This window comes from Solanum stenotomum, chromosome 11, assembly GCF_019186545.1.
Source record: "Solanum stenotomum isolate F172 chromosome 11, ASM1918654v1, whole genome shotgun sequence".
NCBI lineage: Eukaryota > Viridiplantae > Streptophyta > Magnoliopsida > Solanales > Solanaceae > Solanum > Solanum stenotomum.
The window spans coordinates 24,168,947-24,196,304 of record NC_064292.1 but is presented as its reverse complement, the minus strand read 5'-3'; the positions used below and the strand labels follow the sequence as shown (position 1 = coordinate 24,196,304).

Genomic DNA, 27,358 nt, shown 5'->3' with positions numbered 1-27,358 from the left:
AAAATTCAAAAAATTGAGAAAAAGGATAAATTAGAATGGTGGTCATAGAGAGGTGCCACATATGATTGCATATATATATATAGATTATTTCTGTTAAATTGCATTTTTTACATGCTATTGGTTATGTTCGTTACATTTTTAATATTCATTTATTTTGATATTTTGTACAGTCTAAAAATTCATTCAAATATGAATAAGATTTAATACACATATATTTTATTAACTAGTGATTTAGCCCAACGACTTTAAGATATTGATATTGTACTATTTGTGATTTTCAATTTTCTATTTAAAGGTCATTAAATTAGGGATGGTAAAAATTATTTAATTCAGATTTTTATATTTTTTCCATGTGGTTTACCACAACCAGAAAATAAACTAGAACAACCCATATTTTGCGGTGAAGCTCTGGCCAACCAGACCCCCCTCCACCCTCATCTCTTCTTGTCCCTTTCCCCTCGTTTTCCGGCAACCAAACAACGACCAGCTACAACCATCCAAACCCACATCGCTACAATGCAGTCACCCATTTTTCTCTTTTCACCAAGGTATTACTCTACTTCTTCTCCTCTTTGTTTTGTTATATACATTTTGGGTTTGTTCATCTTTAGTCGTTGATGAGTTTATTCATTTTTATTTTGTCAATATTGTTTCATTTCAAAAAAATCTCATGTATAATGTTTTGATTTTTTAAGCTTAATTTTTGACTGTTTAAATGTTGTTGGTGAGTAGTGTGAAATTTTCTAATCTGATTTATGGATTTTGGTGCTAGTATAACTTTTCTTTTTATTACTCTTTTTTATTGTTGCCGGTTTCTAAGTTATAATTACATTATTTAATGTTGCTTTTTCTTACTTTGTTTATTTAATTATTTTATTTTATTTTTCTGCCAGCTTTTTGATGTTAATTTTGCATACAACTTTGTTATGTTGATTTGCATATTATTTCTTCTTAAATATGTTATCTAATTTGAAAACAAGTTAAATTGGCCAATGAAAAAATTTCTCCGTCGATTTTGGAGGCTTCCACATTTTGAAAGACGGAAATTTAGTTTATGTTTATATTTGTTACAAGTTAAAATTGACCGATGAACTCCATGTTAATAAGACGGTTATTATTTGATTAGTTTATTTTTATTCATATTTATTTATTACTAACAGTTTTACCAAGTGTCTTTATAGGTATCCAGAGTTGCTTCCCATTGAAGCTATTCGGATGTAGTTCGAATTATATCTTTTTATTGTGTATATTATTGACGTTAGACAAATCTTAGGTCGTTTCTTATATTACTGTTTTATATTATTATTTGTGTATATCGCATGTTTTATTTTTATCTTCTCCTCAATTTGAAAAAAATGAATTTAATCGAGAACCACAGTTGTGAATTTTGAAGGATGCCTAACACCTTCCCTCCAGAATGACTTGAACCTCTTACCTATAATCTATTGGTTTTGTAGACATTATTTTAAGTTAATTAATTAATTGGTTACCTAATTTTCCTAATATTAGATGACGACTCTGTTTAAACTCTCCCATTTAATCCCCTTTCCTTTTTAAAATTCTTTTGTTCTTTTAAAATTGATTATTTTTGGTGAGTCACCGCGATATTGCGCCTTTTAAGAATGTCAACAAATATTAACAACATGTGTTCAGTATGTGATAGAAACTGTCCTAACCCTTTCTATAATAGCTTTTAGTGCTTCCAGTACTTGTGCCTGAAATGAAGGATCGAGATAATTTCAATCAGTACAATAGTTTGTCTTCTTCAGAAAAATCAACTTCTTTTTTAACATTGGGGGTGCCTAGGCCAACTTGCACACCCTGACTTATTACATTGGGTAGAATAAAAGCAACTTTTGTTCTTATTATAATTCTTTTCATATGACTATCCTTTCATCAGAACTTTCACAGCGATTTCAAAAGTATGCATTGAGTTTTATACCAAACATCCTACTCTATGTGTTGAGTTTTACACAAAACACCTCAAAAGCTACCAAGCATGATGTCGACTATGTTACTTTAATACATGAATAACTATATTTCTAACGTGCAACCAAACAACCTGTGAATTTATATGGAAAACAATGTAGAAAAGTTCCAGTGTTACATGAAATTAGTTTTTGTAGGAATTTCAAGTGTACAGAGTTTCAGACGACTACAACAAAATTCAGTCTAGGAATTTCAAACTTGCAGTTAGGATTGAACTGAAAACATCAAACTACCTTACCCATCTGTGTGCGTCCACTTGTATTCACATGGTAACCAAAATATGTGTCCTTTAGTGGCTAAAGTAATTCCTTATGAACCACTTAGCCTTGAAGTGATTTTAATTTATTTGAATTTGCTTCTATCCTCCAATAGGGTGGTGTGCATGTGCTTCATCACTTAACACAATGTATAAATTCTTCATTAATTAAAGTCTTTTTCATATTTCAAATACATATACATACACACATCAATACCCAAATGATTAGGGAAATTAAACAGATCATTCTTTTAAGTATTGTTGTTGAATCGTTACTTGGTTTCATCCAATTTAACAATCAACATCCATACACACATGACCTGACCTCAAAAGGATAAAAACAAAAATAATTATTGATAGCCAAATTCTTGCCGTGTTAAACAAATAGCTAATAACCAAAAAGGAGCCGCTGATCAATATTTTTTAAAATAAAATAAAATTGGAGGCCTTTCAGATCTTGACTAGCCATAAGTAGCGATTTTGCTTTAAAAAAGGATGGAATGGAGCTTACTATGAAATGTGGAAGGTAAAATCATGATAGTAGGTGTTGTTGTTACCTTGGGACTAACATCCCTTGTAGCTTACAGTTTGGACATCAACACTGTTGTGCTTTAAATCGCACAAGATGCTTGCATTCCAAACACGCAAAAATGCAAAATAATTAAAAATGATCGGGCAATGATACGCCTTTGATAGAAATTTTTTGCATCTGTGAAATGTATTTCAAAGCGATTTAACAGGAAGTAGCTATTTCATGCAACAATTGACTTGGCAAAGGTAATAAATGAGTACATGACAAAGTAAGAAATGGACATTCCTAGTAAACAGCGTAATACTCTATATCTTTTACACATTTCCTTTCCTAAGGATACTTGATGAGTACGAGATTTGAACTCATTTAGGGCTTTATTTATAATGATTTTATGTTCTTAAATACTTATTTTGTGCCAACAACTGATGTAAAATCCTTGATCTTCAGATATATGGTTTGAGGAACAAATCTAGGACAAAAATGGGCAACAGAGACAACACGAGCAAAAAGGAGAAGAGAAAAACAAGAATGATGATCGCCGATGTCACTCGGCAACTCGCCAAGTTGCCCCTCTACCGCCTAAAGTTATAGAGTTCTGAGGCTAAATTAGGAGTACCTTCGACGAGAAACAGTTCCACTCGGTGTGACGCCGATCGCTTCGGCGATGGATGACCAGGACGCCAAAAGTACTGATGGAGATCCAGATAAGTGCTGATGGGTGGAGAAAGGGAAAAAGGGTGCATCGGGGAATGAAACGACGATCCCGATCTGGCTCACCTAAAATTATAGTGGTTGGACTAAGAAGATGTGAAAAATGAAGGCGAGACGAAGGACAATCGGCGAGTTGCCGAACGGTCGACGAAGCTCGACTTACCTTGCCTATTGGTCACAAAAAGCCACACATCATACTTGTATAAATTGTTTTTTGCAAGAGAGAGAAGACATTCACAAACGCGAGGAACAAAAGATTGAGAGCTAAAATACTACCATTGTGGATTTCAAGTTATTTTAGCAAGGGTTTTTCATTGGGATTTTGTAATACAAAAGATTTTAGTTAATTCTAACTTTCGAATTTCATTTACCCAACTATGGAAAACGTGACAGGTATTGAATTTCATCTTTTCATTATGATTGGCTAAAACCCTAACTTTGGGGGTTTGACAATGTGACCAATTGTTGTATTTTACTAAATGGGTGTTATTGATTAGTGATTTTTGGTGCTATTTTGAAGCGGCTCTGAAGTATTACGGTGGTATTACTTCATTATTGCATATTTAGTGTTATAGATTTTAGAATTTTGTGCTTGCTCGAGAGAGAAGTACATAACCAACGTAGTAATTTGGATTCCTTAGTAGTGGGTCTCGACGGTTTCAACTTGAGAAAGTGACCCCAAGATCCACCTTTGTATCTAGCTTGAAAAAGTGGATTTGATGAGAACGTGGGCTGGTCATTTTATGGATAGTGTTGAGATTTGAGAGAACTCAACGGAAATAAGGTAGTTGTTCGAGAGAAAATGGCCTTACTTATGGTCCATTTTACCTGCGACAATTCAACATTGTTGGTAATGATGTACACCCATTAAGTTGAATGTGGTAGTTGGTTAGTCAATCCCCCAAGTGTTCTCTAGTTATTTGATTGTTCCTCATTAATTGTTGAAGTGGGTTGGTAGCAATATCTTGAAATTTGACTGTTAAACTATTAAGTGTTGTGTTTGTTTAGCTGAAAAGGTCACCGTCATACTTTCGTATTTGAATTCAAAAGAAAGCTACTCTCTGTGGGATCGACCCCAACTCATTTGGTTGGGTTATATACTGACTAGCGATCGTTGACACTTAGAATTGGATGAAGTGTCTTTCAAACGTTAATTAAAATGACGCCGCTGTCGGGGAGCAGCGTTGTTTAGAGTTCTTTTTGTCAAAATTTGACTTGTGAATCTGTCGGCTGTAGTTGAATCGATTTAGGTGGCACCGTGCTTGTGTTAAGTGGGGTGACTAGAAGTAAGAATGAGTGAGGCAGAGGTGGATGGTAGCTAAGCAGGTCATCGAGACGGTATCGATGATACCAATAGTATTTACAACCCATCTCAACAAGGTGAAATGGGTGCAATTTGCCTACCATAAACGGATGGGAATACTATGTTTGAAGCCACTAGCATGACTCTTCATCTGCTCCAAATAAGGGGACTCTATGGAGGGCTAGATCACGAAGATCCACATGAGCATGTAAGAAACTTTATAGAGGTGTGCAACCCATTTTCATTCAAGAACGTGTCATAAGAGTCAATCCGGCTCAGGTTATTTCCGCTATCTTTGATGGTTAGAAAGTGGTTGGCCGAGTTACCAAACAATTCCATCACATCATGGGAGGAGCTGATTATGACATTCAATACGAGACCCCCCCCCCCCCCCCCAATCAAGGATAATGAAACTTAGAGACAACATTCAAGGTTTCAAACGATGGGAGGGTGAACCCATCCATGAAACGTGGGTGAGGTTTAAGAAACTCTTACTTCAATGCCCAACTCACGGGCTACCAAATGATTTTCTACTCCAATATTTTTACCAGAGTCTTGATTCGGTTAATAAAGGAGTGGCTGATCAATTGGTATGAGGGGGAATAATGTTGCAATCATTTGAGGTGGCTTCATTTCTTCTTGATGACATGACGAAAATAAATCAAGCTTGGTACACTCAAGAGGATCTAGTCTCTCCTTTTTTGTTTTAGAATGACACAAAGCAACTTGATAAGGAAAGAGAAAGGGATGAGATCATCAAGAAGATGTTGACCCAAATGGAGCTACTACAAGAGCATATGTTGGAGAATGTGGAAAATCCAAAGGGAACAAGTGGAGTGTTTAGAGTTGAGGAGGGTTCTTCCTCAGGTTATTCAAAGCCTGGGGAGAATCAAGGTTGAAATTCCAAGAGATACGAGGAGGGTTTCCACCCACGCTATTTACAGCAAGGTGGGAATCAAGGTTAGAACTATCACAAGGGGGAATAACAAAGAAGATACTATCAAGATTGGGCTGAGCAAAGTGATTGTTGAAAAAGAGAGGATGACCATGAAGAGGACCACACTCAATCGAGTGAGAGCCCAAAGTCGAAAGGAAGTGCAAGTAGTCCCCGGGTGAATGATTTGTTGTAATGCATCCTTGATAAAGTTGAAGGTTCGGATGATTTATTAAAAGAGATGAAAGCTGAGTTTTCATCATTGAACAATAAAGTGAACTCTCACGCAGATGCAATCAAGATACTTGAAGGACAATTGAGTTTACTTTCAGCATAATTGAAATAATAAATTACAGTGAAAGATGATGATATAGGGCTGGCTGTGGTTATTCGTAGTGGAAAGGTAGCGATAGGCGATGTGACGGGCAATGAAGAAACTCAAATGCATGAAAAAGACAAGGGTATGGAGGAAGAAGAAATACCCATCCATCAAAACATTGCCGAAGGGCCACAAAAAATGTGGAGAAACACAAACCACTCCCAAAAGTTTGCAACCTATACCCAAAATATCTCCTCCATTTCCCCAACGTCTCAAGAAGAAGAATGATGATGAAAAGTTCAAGAAGTTTTTATCGGTGTTCAAGACATTATCAATTAATCTCCCTCTAGTGGAAGCGTTGTTGGAAATGCCGGGTTATGCCAAGTTCATGAAGGAGTTAGTCACAAAGAAAATGAGCTTGGATTTTGAGACAATCGAAGTTTCTCATAGTTGTAGTGCAATTATGACTAAGAAGCTGATCTAAAAAAGAGAAGATCCCGGAGCGTTCACCATTCCTTGCACAATCGACATGCTCCAATTTGCTAAAACCCTATGCGATTTAGGAGCAAGCATCAACCTAATGCCATATGCAATCTATAAATAACTTGGGTTGGGTGAACCGAAAGCCACAACAATGAAACTCTTGATGGTAGACCGATCAATTAAACATCCTGTAGGGATACTATATGACATCTTGGTAAAGGTTGACCGATTCATTTTCCCGGCTGATTTTGTCATTCTCGATTGTGAAATAGATGCTGAAATTCCCATTATTTTGGGAAGACCATTCTTGGCAATCGAGTTAGTGTTGGTGGATGTTGAAAGCGGAGAATTAAAGTTCCGGGTGAACGAAGATGAAGTAACCATTAATGTTTGTAAGTTAATGAAACACCCAAGAGATATCCACGTGGTTTCCACTGTTGATGTTATTGATGAGGCGGTGGCTAGTGTGAGCTATTTGATGTGTATCTGTGAACCACTTGAAGCCGTGCTTGCTAACTATGATGTGTTCGAAATTCAAGGCTACGAAGAGGTAGTAGCTGCTCTTTCAGGCATGGGAGGGGGGGGTATTCAAAGACTCCATTGAAGTTGGACATTGATCTAAAAATTGGGAAAGTCCTCCCGCAAAGCCATCAACAGAAGAACCACCAAATCTGGATTTAAAAGTACTTCCTTCCCATCTCCGATATGCTTTCTTGAGGGAAAATAACACCTTACCACTAATCATTGCAGCCAAATTGCTTGAATGGCAGGTAAAATTGCTCATTGAGGTGTTGAGAAGGCATATCAAAGCTATAGGTTGGACTATCGCTGACATAGTGGGCATTCCTCTTGATATTTGCACTCACAAAATTCAGCTTAATAGTGATTGCAAACCGAGTGTTGAACATCAGCGGAGATTGAACCCACCAATGCAAGAGTTGGTGAAAAAGGAGATAATAAAGTGGTTGGACGCAGGTGTGATCTATCCTATTGCGGATAGCAAATGGGTAAGTCCGGTGCAATGTGTACCGAAAAAGGGAGGCATCACAGTAGTTCCAAATGAAAAGAAAGAGCTTGTATCTATGAGACCAGTGACCAGACAACGAGTATGCATGGATTACCGGAAGTTAAACTTGTGGACCGAAAAAAATGGATCAAATGCTTAATCGACTTTCAGAGAGAGGTTGGTATTGCTTTTTGGATGAGTATTCTGGTTATAACCAGATCTTCATTGCTCCGGAAGACCAAGAAAAAACCACCTTCACCTGCCCATATGGAACTTTTGCCTTCAAACGGATGTCGTTCGGGTTATGTAATGCTCCGACAACTTTTCAACGTTGCATGTTGTCTATTTTTGCTGATATGGTGGAGGATTCAATGGAAGTCTTCATAGATGACTTCTAAGTTGTGGGTGACACTTTTGAAGCATGTTTAGCACACTTAGGACAAGTTCTCCAAAGATGTGTGGAGACAAATTTGGTCCTAAATTGGAAAATATGCCACTTCATAGTTAAGGAAGGTATAATTCTTGGTCACAAAGTGTCGCAAAAAGGGTTGGAGGTTGATAAAGCGAAGATTGAAGTGATTGAGAAGTTACTACCACCGATTTTGGTGAAGGGTATTCATAGTTTCTTGGGGAATGCCGGTTTTTACTAGAGGTTCATCAAAGACTTCTGACAAATTGCACATCCTTTATGCAAACTCTTGGAGAAGGAGATGAAGTTCCATTTTGATGATGCTTGCATGGTGGCCTTCAAGTGCTTGAAAGAAAAATTGGTCTCCACCCTAGTTATCATTAGTCCTGATTGGTCAGAACCTTTCGAAATGATGTGTGATGCAAGCGACACGGCATTAGGTGTCGTATTGGGGTAAAAATGCAACAAACTATTTCACCCCATTTACTACGCAAGAAAAACTCTAAAAATGCTCAACGTAACTATACAATTACAGAACAAGAATAACTCGCGGTAGTATATTCGTTTGAGAAGTTCCGGGCATACTTTCTAAGCACTAAAGTGGTTGTTCACACTGATCATGTTGCACTACGTTATCTAATGCCAAAGAAGGATAAAATTGATAAGGTGGGTGCTACTATTGCAAGAATTTGAATGATGCCTTTCCCGATGAATAAGTATTCACGGTAACTCTCAAACAATCTCCTTGGTATGCTGATTTTGCAAATTAAGTAGTGTGTGGATTAATGCCGGAAGAACTGAACTTCTACCAACAAAAGAGGTTCTTGTTCAATGTTAAGAAGTACTTTTGGGATGAACCATATTTATTCAGAGAGTGTGCAGACCATATCATCAGGAGATATGTTCCAGAGGAGAAGCCATCAAAATTCTCTATGCTTATCACGCTTCACCGGTTGAGGGTCATCATGGTGGGGTACACACAACTGTTAAAGTCCTTCAAAGTGGTTACTACTGTCCATCCCTCTACAAAGATGATCATGAGTTTGTTAATAAGTGCACCCAATGTCAGTAACAAGGTGGAGTGTCTAAAAGACACGAGTTGCCTCTCACGCCCATTTTACAAGTTGAGCTATTTGATGTTTGGGGGATAGATTTCATGGGCCCATTTGTGAGTTCGTTTGGTAATAAGTATATTTTGGTGGCAGTAGATTATGTTTCTAAATGGGTGGAGGCTGTTGCATTACCGAACAATGAAGGGAAAAGTGTGGTTAAATTCCTAAAATGCTACATCTTTGCTAGATTTGGTACCCCTTGGGCTATTATTAGTGATGGGGGATCCCATTTTTGCAACATATATTTTGCATCTACACTGAGAAAGTACGGAGTGAAACACAAAGTAGAAACTCCGTATCATCCCCACATGAGTGGCCAAGTTGAGGTTTCGAATCAGGAGATCAAGAGTATCCTAGACAAGACGGTAAATGCAAATAAGACTTATTGGTCTCGAAAGCTTGATGATGCTCTATGGGCATATGATGAGTCCAGGATTTGGACTCATTTAAGGCTTTATTTTAATAGATTTAGTGTCCTCGAATGCATATTTTTTCTCAATAGCTGATGTAAACCCTTGATTTTCAGGTATTTGGTTTAAGGGACAAAACATGGACACTATTGGGTAAAAAGGAACAAGGCAGCTGAAAGAACGAAGAAAAAACGGTTTGAGGATCGCCTAACCCATTAGGCGAGTCGTCGAACGACTAGGGTCTCACCCAATGTTCCAGAGTGCTAAGCCCTGAAGGAGAAAATCTAGTTGGCGAGAGAAAAGAGTAGTTGGCGAATCACCGAACAGTTGTGCGATGCAGTGCCTTATTGCCCAAATTTACAGAACTTCAAGGATGTTGAAGGAAAAAGCAAAACGACGATACAAATGACCAAAGGGTGGATCGCCGATTGGATCAGCGATCCTGACTTATTGAGCCGACTGGTCCTTTGCAACACAATTTTTGACAACTATTAATACTTGTTTAAATTCTTAGCTTAGTATTCTGATCTTTTGTAAAAATTATAATATTCTTCAGGTTTAGAACTTAAAAGGGAGTTTGGAGACATTGTTCCTTAGCTTGAAGATTTGAAGATTTCCATTTCTAAGAAATTGGAAGTGGATGTTGAAAATTATTCATCTTAGACCTTTGTAAAGACTATATCAATCCTACCTAGTTGATGGAAACACAACTTGGTAACGATTTTTACCTTTTTACTATGTTTAGCTAAAACCCCAATTCTTGGGGTATGATTATGTGATTATGAGTTGAATTAACTGCTGGGTATTGCTAATTGATAGTTTATTTGCTGTTTAAAAGTGATTTCGTTCAGTAATTGTGGTTGAATTTAATGGGTTGTAGTTGCAAATACAATCTTAACTTCGTTTTTTTAGCTTGCTCGAGAGAGAGATTTTAAAATCAAAATTACTGAATCGATGGTCAGTGGGTATTGGGTTGTCATGGGTTCAGCTCGAGAGAGTGATTTCTAAACCCTTTTCCACACATTCAGCTTGAGAGAGTGAATGAACTAAAGTGAATGTTGTTCTTCATTGCGGCTTATTGGTGTTCGAGAGAAACCAATTTGATTCGGGGTAAATTGTTTGAGAGAAAATTTACCCCCACTAAAGTCTAGCTTATTCACTGATTTGCAGGTGTTTAGTATTAATTGCAATTACCTGATTGTTTACCTTGGCTCATAATCCTATCACATCCTAAGAATCCCGTCTCCATATTCGTATAATCATGTTATTTGCTGTATTAGTTGATATTGATTACAAATCCCCTTTGATATTTGACACTTGTGTCACCCCTAACTTGAATTATGTTCTTCTTCGTAAATGTTTTTAGCTATGATTGACTTGAGAATATTTATGCTTATCTGTTGATTCTTGAGTACGAACCGCTCCCTTGGGACTCGACCCCAACTCACTAGTTGGGTTATATTACTATTGAATGATCACTGACGCTTAGTAATGGATGAAGTATCTTTGATAACGTACAACTAATCAAAATGGCGCCGCTGCCGGGGAGTGGTGTTACTTGAGAATTTTTAGTTAAGTTGAATTTTATTCTTGTTAGTTATAGTGATACTTACTTTATTTTTAGTTTTGTTCTGCTTGTTTGTGTGTTACAACATGAAGAATGAGTGTAAATGGTTACCAAATGGACCATCCCCTTTTGAGACTGTTGAATCTTAGGGATAACCTCCTAATGTTAAATCAATTGGGGGGGGGGGGATGAGACTATCGATGAGATGTGGCCGAGATTTAAAGCAATACTGAAGTAGTGCCCAACTCATGGAATGCCGGATAAATTGCCACTGGAATGCTTCTATAGAGGTCTTGGTTCCGAAAATAGAATGGTTGCTGATACACTTTTTGTAGGTTGTTTGATACAACAATCCTATGAAGTAGTAGCCCAACTCCTTGATGATGTGGTTAAAACCAACAAGGAAACTGAGAAAGACTGAGAATGGGCAACATTGTTGACACAACTGGATGTCTTGTCTAAGAAAGTTATGGAGTTAGAGGCAAGTCCAAAAAGAAGGACAAGTGCCTTCCTCATCATGAGTGTCAAAAGATGAAGTAGTAGGAGAGTGAACAAAATCAAGAGACTCTCTCACTTATTCTACACAAAATCGAAGAACAAGATAGAGTGTTGAATGAACTGAAAGAGAATGTCCTAATGATTAATCAGATGATAACCTCTCATTCCATGATTATTCAGCTGCAAGACGCCCAAATAGACCAAGTGCTGTCGTGTCTTTACTCACAGTCTAAGGAGGGTTTACCTAGTGACACTACGGCCAACCCTAAGAATGAGGATTGAGTAAGGACTTGCGTTGTGCCACGACGTTAACTAAGGTGCTGCTTGGGAGGCAACCCAAGTTTTATTTTTCTTTGTTTTTAAGTTTGAAATAATGGTGTGTTGAATGTGCAGGACAAAGTGTGGAAAGTGTTTGAAAAGTGTAGATTGGCAAGCTAAAGGTCCAGTCGGCGTATCGCCGAAGAGGTTGGCGACCCCGACCTAGACTGCTGTTAGACTGAAGACAATTTCAAAGTGGAGTCTATAAAACTCGACGAGCCCAGGAAATTATTGGCGAATCGACTAGGTCGGCGATCGCGATCTAGTTCGCAGTTTGGACCCCCAGATTAATTGGAGGTCCTATAAATCTCGGTGAGGTAAGTGACCACTCAGTGTGTAGCCGAGTGGTTCGGCGATCACAACTAATGTCGTCGAATGGGCGAGAACTGGACGGTTTTTAAAAGGCCAAAGGTTTAAACTTTCAAACTCTTCACTTTCCCTTACTTTCGAACTTCACAAACTCACACCCGCTTAGTATTTTCTATATTTTGCATTCTATATGTATTTTCGTTGTTCATTGGTGCTCGGATTAAAATTACATTGCCGCCTAACATTTCAATCTTTATTAATCAGCATAAAAAGTTGTTTTTCCTTCAAACCCTGAGTTTATTTTTGAAAATTTGTACTCATTTACAAATGATATTATCTTGTTGAAGTGTGGTGGGCCTTGATAAGTCCACAAATTGGACTCATTTAGGGTTTTATTTTAATAGAAATAGTGTCCTTGAATGCTTGTTTTATCTCAATACCTGATAAAAATGCTGAAGTTTTAGGTATTTGAAGTTTTAGTGGATGCATAGACACTTAGGCGCAAAACGGAGCAAATAGGGTTGAAAAGAACAAGAAATAGAATCCTGCGGATCGCCGAGTTCAACTTGGCGAGTCGCTGAAATGACATGAAATGCCATTCGTTCCAGTACGCGAAGCTTGGAAGGAAGTGGATCAAAAAGCGAGGAAAGGAGCAGTCGGCGAGTCACCGATCAGTTCCGCGAAGCAGTACTGTACCGCCCAATGATCCAGAATACGAGAATGCTAAAGGCAAGACACTGAAGGCGATGAGCTGACCAAACGGGAGATTGCCGAGTTCCTCGGCGATCTCGACTAATGTCGCCGAACAATCCTTCGCAGCTCTATCTGTGAAAACTATAAATACTAGTTAGAATTGTAGTCTTAGCGTGGAACAATTATTATTATTATTATTATTTTCAATTTAGAACATACTTTAGCTGATATTTTCTCTCAAGTTTGGAGAGGGTTTTGTGGAGACTAGAAGAAAGAAGTTCTTTTTCCCCAAGTTGGAAGTGGCTCTTCTCTATTCATTTTCCTTTGCTTAATTTAAGGTTTAATTTCTTATACCCAGTTTATTTCATTATCATGTTAGGTATAATTTCTTATTTCTTGATGAGTGGCTAAAAACCCCATTCTTGGGGTGTGATTTAGCAAATATGGGTTGATATTCTTGTTGGGTCTTTCTTGCTGATAGGTTAGATGTATTTTAATGGTGATTTGACCTAGTGGTTGTGGTTTAATCTAAAGGGTTTGTAGTTGCAAATACAAAGCCACCTATGTGTTTTTGGATTGCCTGAGAGGGAGGTCGCGAAACCAAAGCCACTAGACTGATGGCCTAAGGACTGGGTCGACATAAGGTTCAGCCCGAGAGGGTGAGCCCTAGTCCCATATCCTAACACTCAGCTCGAGATAGTGAGTGGAGTAAGGCGTAGGCTGGTCTTCATGCGGCAAATGGGTGTCCGAGAGGAACGCATTTGAAACGGGGTAAGTTGCTCGAGAGGGAACTTATTTCCATTTAAAGCTTAGCCTAGTCACTATTAGTTTGAAAATTTCTATCGAAAGCATGTACCCAACAATTTATCTCAACTTATATTGCGGTCACATCCCAAGAACCTTTCCCCATACTTGATTTTCTTGTTTATTTTGCTGTTTCAGTACTTGTTACAAAACCCCCTTTGATATTTGACACTTTTGTGTCGCCCCTTTTAATTTACAATGTCTTTTATTGCAAATGTCTTTAGCTACGACTAGTTAGAATGTAAATTCTATTTGCTAACAATTCTCAAAACCGCTCCTTTGGGACACGACCCCAACCCTTTGTTGGGTTACTATATTATCGACGATCGTAGACACTCATACCGTAGGATAGTGTCGTTTGTCACGATAAGCATCAAAATGGCACCGCTGCTGGGGAGTGGTGTTATTTGAGAATTTTTAGTTCACTAGAATTTTCGTCTTATTAATCGTAGATTATTAATTTTCCTCTTAGTCTTGTTTTTCTTTGAGTTTATGATTATTTGTAATCCCAAGGATCATTGGCAAGAATTTCTATTTTTCTTAGTTTTAGCTTTACTAACCTAATTTTTAGCTTTGCTTTGTTTGATTGTGTTGAAAACATAAATTATGAGTGAGGACATGGGGGATAGTTTCCACGCAAACAACCCATTGAATATTAACTTGCACCGAGATGACATTGACGATGTTAATAGTGTTTATGACCTCGCTCCATTGGGTGAGATAGGTACAATTCTCTTGCCGCAGGGTGGTGGAAGCGGAAATTTTGAAGTCACTAGTATAACACTCCATCTCATACATTCAAGGTGCCTATACGGAGGATTGGATCATGAAGACTCACATGAACATATCCAAAGCTTTTTGGACGTATGTGCTCCATTGTCATTCAAAAATTGGTCGCAAGAAGCCATCAGGCTTCACTTATTCCCATTGTCACTGACAGGAGTAGCCACTACGTGGTTGTCTGAGCTTCTTAAAAGTTTTATCACATCATGGAAAAAATTAGTCACAACTTTCCAGAATAAATTCTTTCCCCCGTCAAAAATAATGAAGTTGAGGGACGACATTCATAATTTCAAACAAAAAGCGAGAACCAATTCATGAGTCGTGGAATAGATATAAAAGGTCTCTGCGAAAATGCCCAACACATGGGCTGCCAAGTGAGTTGCTACTCCAATATGTTTACCAAAGTCTTGATTCAGTCAACAAAAGGGATAGCTGATCAATTGGTTCAAGGCGGCATAATGCTACAACCCTTTGGGGTGGCTCATTTCTCCTAGATGGTATGGAGAGAGTAAATCAAGCTTGGTACACCAAAGAAGATCATGTCTCCCCTCTGTGTTTCAGGCTGATGCAAGAGCAACTCGATAAAGAAAAAGAGAGGGATGAAAACATCAAAAAAATGTTGTCTCAGATGGAAGATTTACAAGAGCACATGAAAGGCAACTATGAAGTGTTTCGCGCATGGGGGGGTTCATTTTCCGATAACTTGAAATCAGGAGGGAATCAAGGTCGAAATCACAAAATAAATAAGGAGGGTTTCCACCCACACTATCAACCGTGGGTTGGAAATCAAGGTTGGAACCACCTAGAGGTGAAGAACCTAGGCGATATTTCCAAGAGTGGATGAAGCATAACGATCATGAAGAATACCAAACTCAATTGAGTGATAGCCCGACATCAAGGGGGAGTGACAGCAGCCCTAGGGTGAATGATCTACTGACACGAATTCTTGAGAAAGTTGAAGGCTCTGATGATTTGCTAAAGGGAATGAGAGATGACTTTTCTTCGCTAAATAGTAAGGTGAACTCTCATGCTAATGCCATCAAGACGCTGGAAGGTCAGTTGAATCTCCTATCAGCCCAACTAACAACCAAGATGCCAAAGGAAAATGAGGAAGAAGAGCTGGCTATAGTTACCTGTAGTGGGAAGGTAGTGATAGGTAATGAAGAAAAAGAACGTGAGGAAAATCAGGGTGGGGAAGAAGCAAAAATTACCTATCATCAAAACCTCGACAAGAAAGCACAAGAAGGAATGAATCAGCACAATGAAACTCCAAAAATAATACGACCCTTACCCAAAATACCTCCACCTTTTCCCCAGCGTTTGAAAAAGAAGAATGGAGATGAGAAGTTTAACAAATTCTTTTCTGTGTTCAAGAAGTTGTCCATCAACCTTCCTTTGGTGGAAGCATTGCTGGAGATACCAGGGTATGCTAAATTTATGAAAGAGCTAGTTACCAAGAAGAGGATCTTGGATTATGAAACGATTGAAGTGCCTCATAGTTGCAGTGCGATCATGACAAATGAGTTAATCACTAAAACAGAAGATCCTGGTGCTTTCACCATCCCGTGTACTATTGGAATGCTCCAATTTGCCAAGGCTTTATGTGACCTAGGAGCAAGCATCAACCTGATGCCATACGCCATATACAAGCAACTGGATTGGGAGAACCAAAGGCAACTACAATGAGACTTCTCATGGTAGATCGATCGATCGATCAAGCATCCTGTTGGGATCTTCTACGATATCTTGGTCAAAGTAGATCGGTTCATATTTCCAGTTGACTTTGTTATTTTAGACTGTGACATTGATGTTGAGGTCCCCATTATTTTGGGAAGGCCATTCTTAGCAATCGACAGAGCATTAGTGGATGTTGAAAGCGGCAAGTTGAAATTCCGTGTGAATGACGATGAGGTAACTTTCAACATATGCAAATCCATGAAACAACCAAGTGATAGCCATGTAGTGTCTACTGAAGATGTTATAGATGAGGCAGTGGCAAGTGTGAACCATATGCTGCGCAAGAATGAGCCTCTTGAGTTAATACTTGCAAATCACGACGAATCAGAAATTCAGGAATATGATGAAATGATCGCAGCCCTAACAGGGTTAGGAGCATATGCACGAAATCCAATTAAGTTGGATATCGACCTAAAAAACCGATGCAGCCCACCTGCAAAGCCATCAATTGAAGAGCCGCCAACTCTAGAACTAAAAGTACTCCCATCCCATCTCAAGTATGTTTTCTTGGGAACTAACAACACTCTGNCGATCATGGCAAATGAGTTAATCACTAAAACAGAAGATCCTGGTGCTTTCACCATCCCGTGTACTATTGGAATGCTCCAATTTGCCAAGGCTTTATGTGACCTAGGAGCAAGCATCAACCTGATGCCATACGCCATATACAAGCAACTGGATTGGGAGAACCAAAGGCAACTACAATGAGACTTCTCATGGTAGATCGATCGATCGATCAAGCATCCTGTTGGGATCTTCTACGATATCTTGGTCAAAGTAGATCGGTTCATATTTCCAGTTGACTTTGTTATTTTAGACTATGACATTGATGTTGAGGTCCCCATTATTTTGGGAAGGCCATTCTTAGCAATCGACAGAGCATTAGTGGATGTTGAAAGCGGCAAGTTGAAATTCCGTGTGAATGACGATGAGGTAACTTTCAACATATGAAAATCCATGAAACAACCAAGTGATATCCATGTAGTGTCTACTGAAGATGTTATAGATGAGGTAGTGGCAAGTGTGAACCATATGCTGCGCAAGAATGAGCCTCTTGAGTCAATACTTGCAAATCAAGATGAATCAGAAATTCAGGAATATGATGAAATGATCGCAGCCCTAACAGGGTTAGGAGCATATGCACGAAATCCAATTAAGTTGGATATCGACCTAAAAAACCGATGCAGCCCACCTGCAAAGCCATCAATTGAAGAGCCGCCAACTCTAGAACTAAAAGTACTCCCATCCCATCTCAAGTATGTTTTCTTGGGAACTAACAACACTCTGCCAGTGATTATTGCAGCAAAACTGAGTGAAGGGCAGGTAAAAGTGCTTGTTGAAGTACTACAGAAGCACATAAAAGCGATCGAATGGACCATAGCTGATATTGTGGGCATCCTGCCCATTATTTGCACCCATAAGATTCGGCTGGACAGTGAATGCAAACCCAGTGTGGAGCATCAGCGAAGGTTGAACCCCCCGATGCAAGAGGTAGTAAAAAAGGAGATCATCAAATGGCTTGATACAAGAGTAATCTATCCGATTTTAGACAACAAATGGGTCAACCCAGTCTAATATGTACCAAAAAAAGGTGGCATAACAGTGGTCCTAAATGCTAAAGGAGAGCTTGTGCCGACTAGACCTGTAACGGGATGGAGGGTGTGCATGAATTATCAAAAGCTGAATTCATGGACTGAAAATGACCATTTTCCAATGTCCTTCATGGACCGATGCTTGACAGGTTATCAGAGAGAGGGCGGTATTGTTTTTTCGGATGGATACTCCAGATACAACAAGATATCTATCGCACCAGAAGATCAAGAGAAAACCACTTTCACATGCCCTTATGGGACCTTTGTATTCAAAAGGATGCCATTCGGACTTTGTAATGCACCGACAACTTTTCAACGATGCATGTTGTCCATCTTTGCGGATATGGTTTAGGACTCTTTAGAAGTCTTCATGGATGATTTCTCAGTCGTGGAAGACACATTTGAAGAATGCTTGACACATTTAGAGCGAGTGCTCCAAAGGTGTGTGGAAACTAATCTAGTCCTAAATTGGGAGAAATGCCATTTCATGATGAAAGAAAGCATTGTTCTTGGGCATAAAGTATCGCAACAAGGGCTGGAAGTTGACAAAGCAAAAATTGAGGTTATTGAGAAACTACCACCACCGATCTCAGTAAAGGGGATTCGCAGTTTCTTGGGCCATGCAGGTTTCTACCAGAGATTCATTAAGGACTTCTCAAAGATTGCACAACCTCTATGCAAACTCTTTTATAGAAGGAAGTGAAATTCTACTTTGATGACGCTTGTATGGAAGCATTTAAATGTTTGAAGGAGAAATTGATATCCACACCAATTATCATCAGCCCTAATTGGTCGGAACCATTCGAAGTAATGTGTGATATGAGTGGGATGGCATTAGGTGTAGTATTGGGACAAAAGCATACCAAACTATTTCACCCAAATTTATTACGCAAGCAAGACTCTAAATAGTGCCCAACAAAATTACATAGTCACTGAACAAGAGTTGCTAGAAGTGGTCTATGCATTCGAAACGTTCCGGGCATACTTGATAGGCACTAAAGTAGCTGTTCATACAGACCATGCAGCGCTCCAATACCTCATGGAAAAAAAGGATGCAAAGCCAAGATTGATACGATGGGTGCTACTCTTGCAATAATTCAATTTTGAGGTTAAAGATTAAAAAGGTTGCGAGAATCAAGTTGCAGATCACCTATCGCGGTTAGAGATTAAAGCTGGTAATGAGCAGGAAAAGGAAATAAATGACTCATTCCCAGACGAGCAAATATTCACACTGTCACTCACACATGTGCCATGGTATGTTGACTTTGCAAACTACATCGTATGTGGGTTGATTCTTGATGAGTTAAACTCTTACAAACGAAAGAGGTTCCTATTTGATGTTAAAAGATACTTCTGGGACGAGCCATACTTATTTCAGTAATGTGCTGATCATGTCATAAGAATGTGTGTTCCAGAAGAAGAATCAACAGAGATCCTCCATGCCTGCCACACATCACCAGTCGGGGGTCATCATAGTGGAAACCGTACCGCAACTAAGATTCTCCAAAGTGGTTATTATTGGCCTTCTCTTTACAAAGATGCTTACGATTTTGCAAAGAGATTTCCTCAATGTCAGCAACAAGGCGGAGTGTCAAAAGACACGAGTTACCCCTTACACCTATTTTGGAAATTGAACTATTCGATGTGTGGGGAATCGATTTCAGGGGCCTATTTGTCAGATCATTTGGAAACAAGTATATCTTAGTAGCTGTGGACTATGTGTCCAAATGGGTGGAGGCTGTCGCACTCTCAAATAATTAAGGAAGAAGCGTTGTCCAATTTTTGAAACGCTACATCTTTGCACTGTTTGGCACTCCAAGAGCAATCATTAGTGATGAAAGATCACATTTTTGCTATAAGTGGTTTTCCAGTGCATTGAGCAAATATGGAGTAAAACACAAGGTTGCCACTCCATATCACCCCCAAATGAGCGGACAAGTTGAGGTGTCAAATCGTGAGATCAAAAGCATTCTATCCAAGACAGTAAACGACAACAGAACCGACTGGTCTAGAAAGCTTGATGATGCCCTGTGGGCATATCAGACTGCTTATAAGACACCTATAAGAATGTCCCCATATCAACTAGTTTTTGGTAAATCATGCCATTTACCTATTGAGCTAGAACACAAAGCCTTATGGGCATTGAAAGCTCTGAATTTTGATTGGACAAAGGCTTCAAGGGAGAGGTTAGACCAGTTGAATGAAATAGATGAGTTCAGGCTCAGATCTTACGACAGCTCAGCAATTTACAAAGAGAAAATGAAGAAATGGCACGACACACGGATAGTCCAGAGGGAATTCAATGTGGGAGATTGGGTGTTATTGTACAACTCACGACTAAGGCTATTCTCAGGGAAGCTAAAATCCAAATGGTCTGGGCCTTTCAGAGTGACACGAGTGTTCACCAATGGTGCCATAGAAGTTGAAGGTAAAGAGGGACCCCATTTAAAGTTAACGGACAACGTTTGAAGTTATACCTTGGGGACTGCCAGGAAATCGCTTTAGTTGAAGAATTGTATCTGGAGGATGCTTGATAGTATTCCTACGTCGAGCCACAACGTTAAATAAGGAGCTTATTGGGAGGCAACCCAAGATTCTTACCAATTACATTTGTTTGATAAAATAATAATGTGTCAATTATGCAGATAGAAGCGTGGATAGTGAATGGACAGTGCAAATAGGCGCACCACAAGTCCATTCAACGACACGCAGAAAGAATCGGCAAGCTTAGGACATCTTTGGTGAACCGTGGACTGATTCGATGATCGCACTATTAACCGCTGTTTGAACTCTCCTAGTTTGGGTTTGGAGTCTATAAAACTCGGCGCACGTAAAAATTTTTAGCGGTGAATCGCCAACCCTGTAGGCGAGCACAATGCAAACCGCTGTTCAGACTCACCTGCAACCAGAGGTCCTCTAATCTTTCACGAGGAAGCTAAATATTCAGCGTGCCGCCGACTGAGCAGGACAATATAATTAATGTCACTGAATAGGCGATAACTGGAAAGTCCTCCAAGCAAAGGTTTCGAAGTGTCCAATTTGTTGCTTACCTTACTTTTTCATACGCCCTAACTCATACTTGAACGCTAGTTTTATATTTCATGTATTATTAGAGTATTTGCACTGCTAAATTGTACTCAGTTGTGGATTGCATGGCAGCCGAACATCTTCACACAAGGTTGGTCTTTCAACACTCCGAGTTATTTTTGAGAGATCTAGCCTCATTTGCAACTAGTTGATCAAAATATCTCTGGGTCAACTGGTTTACTTTATCGATCCCATTTAACAGTTATTACTTGCATTTGAGGACAAACATTCTTTATTTGTGGTGGGGTGAGGCCCATACCTTTTATATTGACATTCATGTTTTGTTCTGTATATATTTGGGTTGTTTGCTTTAAGTTGTGTTTTAAATACTATTTCTTTTTGTAGATGCTTGAGCTTATGACTTCTGTTGTTTTACTTGTAAAATAAGTTTGATCCTTTCAAAAAAATTTCGCCACCTCTTGTGTTGAAAGTGGCTGTTCTTTTGCAAAAAATTAAGTATCGGTTTCGATCAATACCGATGACTTTAATAGTGCTCTCAATTGAACAAACATGAATGCACGTCTACGACGAGGCCAAATGAAGTTACATAGATAATATGTGCACTCTTTGCATCTCGTTGTGACTAGCCATTTATCAAATTGATTCTCTTTTGATGACCGTTGCACACTAGCAAACGTGTGTAGTCTTGCTTGACTGAAGTATCGATGCCTTGTGTGTTTAGCTTACTTTGAACCTTGCATGAATAAACCTAGAAGTTGTGACTAGCCATTTATCAAATTGATTCTCTGTTAGTCTGATTGATTTAGAAAGGTGTACTCTTGAGATGATCTTAGGCAATTTTAAAGAGTGTGAGCCAATTTGACATATACATCTTTTTGTGGCCTACCTGTGAGCGCGTGAAACTCTTTTGAACACCTTTGAGCCTTACCTTTCTTTGGAAGAACCTCGATAAACCCTAGACCTTACTTGATCCACTACCTATAATCCTCTTGATTTGTGGTTTAGTGAATAGCCAACTTAGGACAAAAAGCCTAAGTTGGGGGTGTGGTGAAAAGGAAAAAGAGAAGTCAAGAAGTGCTATAAGAAGTCCCCCTTTACCCATGTTGCAGAACAATGGAGCCCTCCAAAAAAGAAAAAAAAAGAAAAAAAAGAAGAAAGATTGAAAAAGAAATTTGTGGAATAAAGTACAAAGGATATTGGGGTTCCAAGCAATTCATGGGGAGTGAATAAAAGGATGACTTAAAAGCACTAGAAAAAGAAGTGATAAAGGAAAAGAAGGGAATGCTTTAAAAATACCACATCTCACAAGGAAAAAGTCACTAAGGCTAAATGACCATACCTTTGCACTCAACCCCGTTACAAGCCTTAGAAAGACCTTTTTGATCTTGAGTAAGCTAGATCGAAAGTCAATTGGAAATAAGGGGAAACCTATGGGTGAAAACATGCATTGTGTTCCTCTTTTTGAGTGTGAGCGTTGATTTGATTCCTGATCTTAAATTGACTCATATCTGTGTGTGAATATGGAATCATTCTTTGTGCGAGGGCATTTAGATATTTTTGTTGAGCTTGAACTTGCACAAGTAGCAAGTATTGCGAGCATGATAATCTTTGATGATGGTGTGTCACAATTTGAATCTTTGAGTACACAAGTGATCCTTGCATAAGTAAATTGAGCCTTGTTGTGTGCATTCATGATTTAGTCTTGTGTAGCACTGTTTGAGGCACCCTATTTGAACTGCTGAACTTGAGTTTGCTTGAGGACAAACAAAAGTTTAAGTTGGGGGGTGTTAATGAGTCCACAAATTGGACTCATTTAGGGCTTTATTTTAATGGAAATAGTGTCCTTGAATGCTTGTTTTTATCTCAATACCTGATTAAAATGCTGAAGTTTCAGGTATTTGAAGTTTTAGTGGAAGCATAGACACTTAGGCTCAAAACGGAGCAAATAGGGCTGAAAAGAACAAGAATTGGAATCCTGCGGATCGTAGAGTTCAACTTGGCGAGTCGCCGAAATAACATGAAACTCCCTTCGTTCCAGTACGCGAAGCCTTGAAGGAGGTGGATCAAAAGGCGAGGAATGGAGCAGTCAGCGAGTCACCGAGTCGCCGATCAGTTCCGCGAAGCAGTACTGTACCGCCCAATGATCCAGAATGCGAGGATGCTAAAGGCAAGACATTGAAGGCGATGAGATGACCAAAAGGTAGATCGTCGAGTTCATCGGCGATCTCGACTAATGTCGCCGAACAATCCTCCGTAGCACAATCTGTGAAAACTATAAATACTAGTTAGAATTATAGTCTTAGGGTGGAACAATTATTATTATTATTTTCACTTTAGAACATACTTTAGCGGATATTTTTATCTNCTGTGAAAACTATAAATACTAGTTAGAATTATAGTCTTAGGGTGGAACAATTATTATTATTATTTTCACTTTAGAACATACTTTAGCTGATATTTTTATCTCAAGTTTGGAGAGGGTTTTGTGGAGACTTGAAGAAAGGAGTTCTTCTTCCCTAAGTTGGAAATGGCTCTTCGCTATTCATTTTCCTTTGATTAATTTAAGGTTTAATTTCTTATACCAAGTTGATTTCATTATCATGTTAGGTATAATTTCTTATTTCTTGATGAATGGCTAAAAAACCCCATTCAAGGGGTGTGATTTAGCAAATATGGGTTGATATTCTTGTTGGGTCTTGCTTGTTGATAGGTTAGATGTATTTTAATGGTGATTTCACCTAGTGGTTGTGGTTTAATCTAAAGGGTTTGTAGTTGCAAATACAAAGCCACCCATGTGTTTTCGGCTTGCTCAAGACGGAGGTTGCGAAACCAAAACCACTAGACTGATGGCCTAAGGATTGGGTCGATATATGGTTCAGCCCGAGAGAGTAAGCCCTAGTCCCATATCCTAACACTCAGCTTGAGAGAGTGAGTGGGGTAAGGCGTAGGCTGGTCTTCATGCGGCAAATGGGTGTCCGAGAGGAACGCATTTGAAACGGGGTAAGTTGCTCGAGAGGGAACTTATTTCCATTTAAAGCTTAGCCTAGTCACTATTATTTTGAAAATTTCCTATCGAAAGCATGTACGCAACAATTTGTCTCAACTTATATTGCGTTCACATCCCAAGAATCTTTCCCCATACTTGATTTTCTTGTTTATTTTGCTATTTCAATACATGTTACAAAACCCCATTTGATATTTGACACTTTGTGTCACCCCCTTTAATGTACAATGTCTTTTATCGGCACTAGCATCAACGGAGGTCACCTGCGACAGTGATGGAATCTACATCACTCACCTCACTACTTCTGAAAGTGAGGGTGAGCACTAGGATCCCCAGATTGCAGCTTCTGATGATGATGAGCTTGTAGCAGCGCAGAGGGCAGAGCTACCATCCAAAAGGATGAACGATCTGTCTAGGGTCGGGACTCCTTAGACAACCACTTCTCCTCTTCAAATTCCAAAGCAAGTGGTGGTGCTTGCACCACCAGTACAGGGTCCTCCTCCCAAGTCGATGAACAAATTAAAGATTGAGGGGTTGAGGACAATTATTGAGGAGAATCGTCTGTCCACGGATGGGGTGATCGACAAGTACTCGGATATAATGGATTGCCTGAAATCTCACAAGTTCCAAATCTTCACTAAACCCCGTGGTCCTTATATTCCAAGACGGGTTAGGGAATTCTATAGCACGTACAGGGCATTAATACCACAAGGGAAGAAGCCGACATCTAACTTCAAGCCGGTTTACTACGTGGTTGTTAGAGGCCGAAAGGTCAAATGTGATAGTGATGCTATCAACAAAGATTTAGGTGTATCCACATATATTGATGATGACTGCCAACATATAATCGGAACAAAGAAGTTGGAAAATATGAAAAAATGGTCAGCCCTACTAATTTCAGATGGTACTCCAAAGTTTTTGGAGGCAGGGGCTCTGATTGAAAAGAAAAATCTGAACGTAGCTGCAAGATTCTTGTTCGGCTTCATCAGCAGCACAATTATGCCATTCCAAAATGAGTCTGTCCTTCGTCTTGCCAAGGCAGCTTGTCTAGGCTGTATCATTGATGGGATGAGGCTCAATCTGGGGATGATTATAGCACATGAGATGGTCATGAGGGCAAAGTAGCATCAAACTTCTCTCCCCTTCCTGGTATTGGTTACAAAGCTACGCAGACATGCTCGAGTCCCTACAGATGAAAAGAAGGATGTGGAAGTGATTCCCACATCCTCTACTGACATCCGGATGATCTAGGTAGAATATTTAAAGGACCAGGCTGAGAAGAAGAAAAAGGCAGCCGTGGTGGATTCATCCCCGATTGTAGATACAGACTCCCTACCTGCAGAGGCATCTTTGCCTACTCCGGACCTTGGGCCTTTAGGTACCTCTACTGCTACTCCTTCTGACACTTCAGGTTCTTCTGCTGCTGCACTGTCTCCTAGACCTGCTGCTGCTGTCTCCCGGGCTCCGATCACTTATGCTTCATTCTCCGCATGGGGCAGCTTGCCCATTCTTCTGATCATCGGGCTGCCAGACTTGAGGCCTCTATTCCAGGCATGATTCAGACTACCCTGACTGATGCTGTATCACCATTGAGTGCTGCCATTGATGCCGTTGCGGCGAGGATAGCGGTGTGCGAGCGTGGCCAAGGGGCCACAGAGGAGGTGACGACCTTTAAGGCTGCTATAGCTGTGTTGCGGAGCGATGTGGAGCAGCTGAAGTCCACCGATATATCTATGATCTTCAGGACGATGGAGGTCCCAGATGTGCCAGAGATGCCTCCAGCTACCACTAGAGATGAGGCTAGAGTTGAGCAGACAGTTGATCCCGAATCTAAGGCAGAGACTGATGAGGAGTTACTTGAGGAGGCTGAAGCTGCATATGAGGGCCTTACTGAGACAGAGGAGGCCATGGTAGATGCTGTTGTGCAGGGCTCTTTCACATATACACCCTTGGCTGCTCCTAGTGCTGCTACTATTTATTCTAAGGCGACTCTGGGTACTGAGGCCCGAGAGCAGACTGATGCACCGGACACTGATGTCCAGACAGATGGAGCGACTGCGTAGACTGGATCCCCTCTTTACCTCCCTCTCTGTCTTTCTTTACTTTGACTTATGGATATTTTATTTTGTCTGTATTTGAGGACACATAATTTTATTTGTGGTGGGGTGAGGCCCACCTTCTGTGTGACTTTTTGTGAATATTGATGTTTTGTTGTTTACATTTGGGTTTTGAGCTGAATTTGTGTTTTACACTGCTTTTTGTGGAAGGATTAAGCTTGTGGCTCCGTGTTTATAATTGTAAATGATTTTTGAATCTTCCAAAAATTTTGCCACCTCTTGCTTGTAATGAATGTGGTTGTTCTTGTGCAAATTTAAGTATAGGTTTTGATCATTACTAATGACTTGACTAGTGCTCATAATTGAACAAACATGAATGTGCGGCTATGATGAGGCCAAATAAAGTTGCATAGTCAATATGTGAACTTTTTGCATCATGTTATGACTATCCAAGTACCGGATTGTATCTCTTGTGATGAGCATTGCACACTAGCGAAAGTGTGGAGTCTCATTTTGACATTGGTGTAACATCTTGGAAATCTAATGATCTAAGCTAGAGCCTAACATGAAGCTTTGTGTCCTAAATAGGGTTAATGTTAAGATAAGAGTAGTAAAATAACTTCCTTAACCTAGTACTAAGGTGTTAGTCCCTAAACGTCAAGGCATACCCCCTTCCCCCTCAAGGACTCCCCAAGGGTCCTTGATGAGGGCCAAGGGGTTGCTCAAAAGCTGTCCAAAAACAACCTCATCCATGAAGTGAGGACCACGACTCGTGGACTGACTTACGCCCCGTAGATGGGATTCATGAGTCCAGCCTTAACCTCCTTAATGGTCCCAAAAATTTCCTAGTCACAACCCCAATCCACGTGGGGACAGTACGGTCTGTAGACCATACCACACCCATAGATGGGGGCTCATGGATGGGTCCTGGACCAAGGCCAAAAGGCCAGCCTCAGATCCAAACCATGAGTGACCAGTACGGTCCGTGGTCCAGACCACACCCCGTGGTTGGGGACTCGTGAATGGGGCCTGGGAAGGTTGCCTTAAGTCGGCCTATGTGGGGGTAGGTTAGTAATTTACTAATTAATTAAGTTAGGGTGGGGGATGGTTTTTATTAGTTGTTTTAAGTATATTAAAGTATTTTTAAGTATTAAACAAGTCTTTCAACTCTCACAACTCACAACTCAAACTCAAACCCACTTCCCTCACAAAAATACTCTCTCTAAACTCCATTAAAGAACAAAGAAAAAGCTCAAAATAGGGGTTTAAGATCTATCCTTTTCACTCCAATTTCGTGAGGAGATCATAAATCAAGGTATGGGAGACTTGATTCATGGAACATTTTTCTCCATGAAGCCCTTCAACTCTTGATTTTGAAATTGATAACTTGTTTAAAAACTAGGGTTTTGATTCTAGCCATGGGTTCTTACTAAAAACGATTTCATTATGTTAATTGTTTTATATTATCGATGATTTGATGTTTA

The 27,358-nt window shown here is 39.6% G+C and overlaps 1 protein-coding gene across 1 annotated transcript; it reads left to right on the top strand.

Annotated features, from left to right (window-relative positions):
- The first annotated feature begins 15,276 nt into the window (after nt 1–15,276).
- LOC125845779 (uncharacterized) lies at nt 15,277–16,881 on the top strand. Its single transcript, XM_049525307.1, has 2 exons — nt 15,277–16,109; nt 16,272–16,881. The coding sequence occupies exons 1-2, from the start codon at nt 15,277–15,279 to the stop codon at nt 16,879–16,881; spliced, it is 1,443 nt and encodes a 480-aa protein (XP_049381264.1).
- The last annotated feature ends 10,477 nt before the right edge of the window (nt 16,882–27,358 follow it).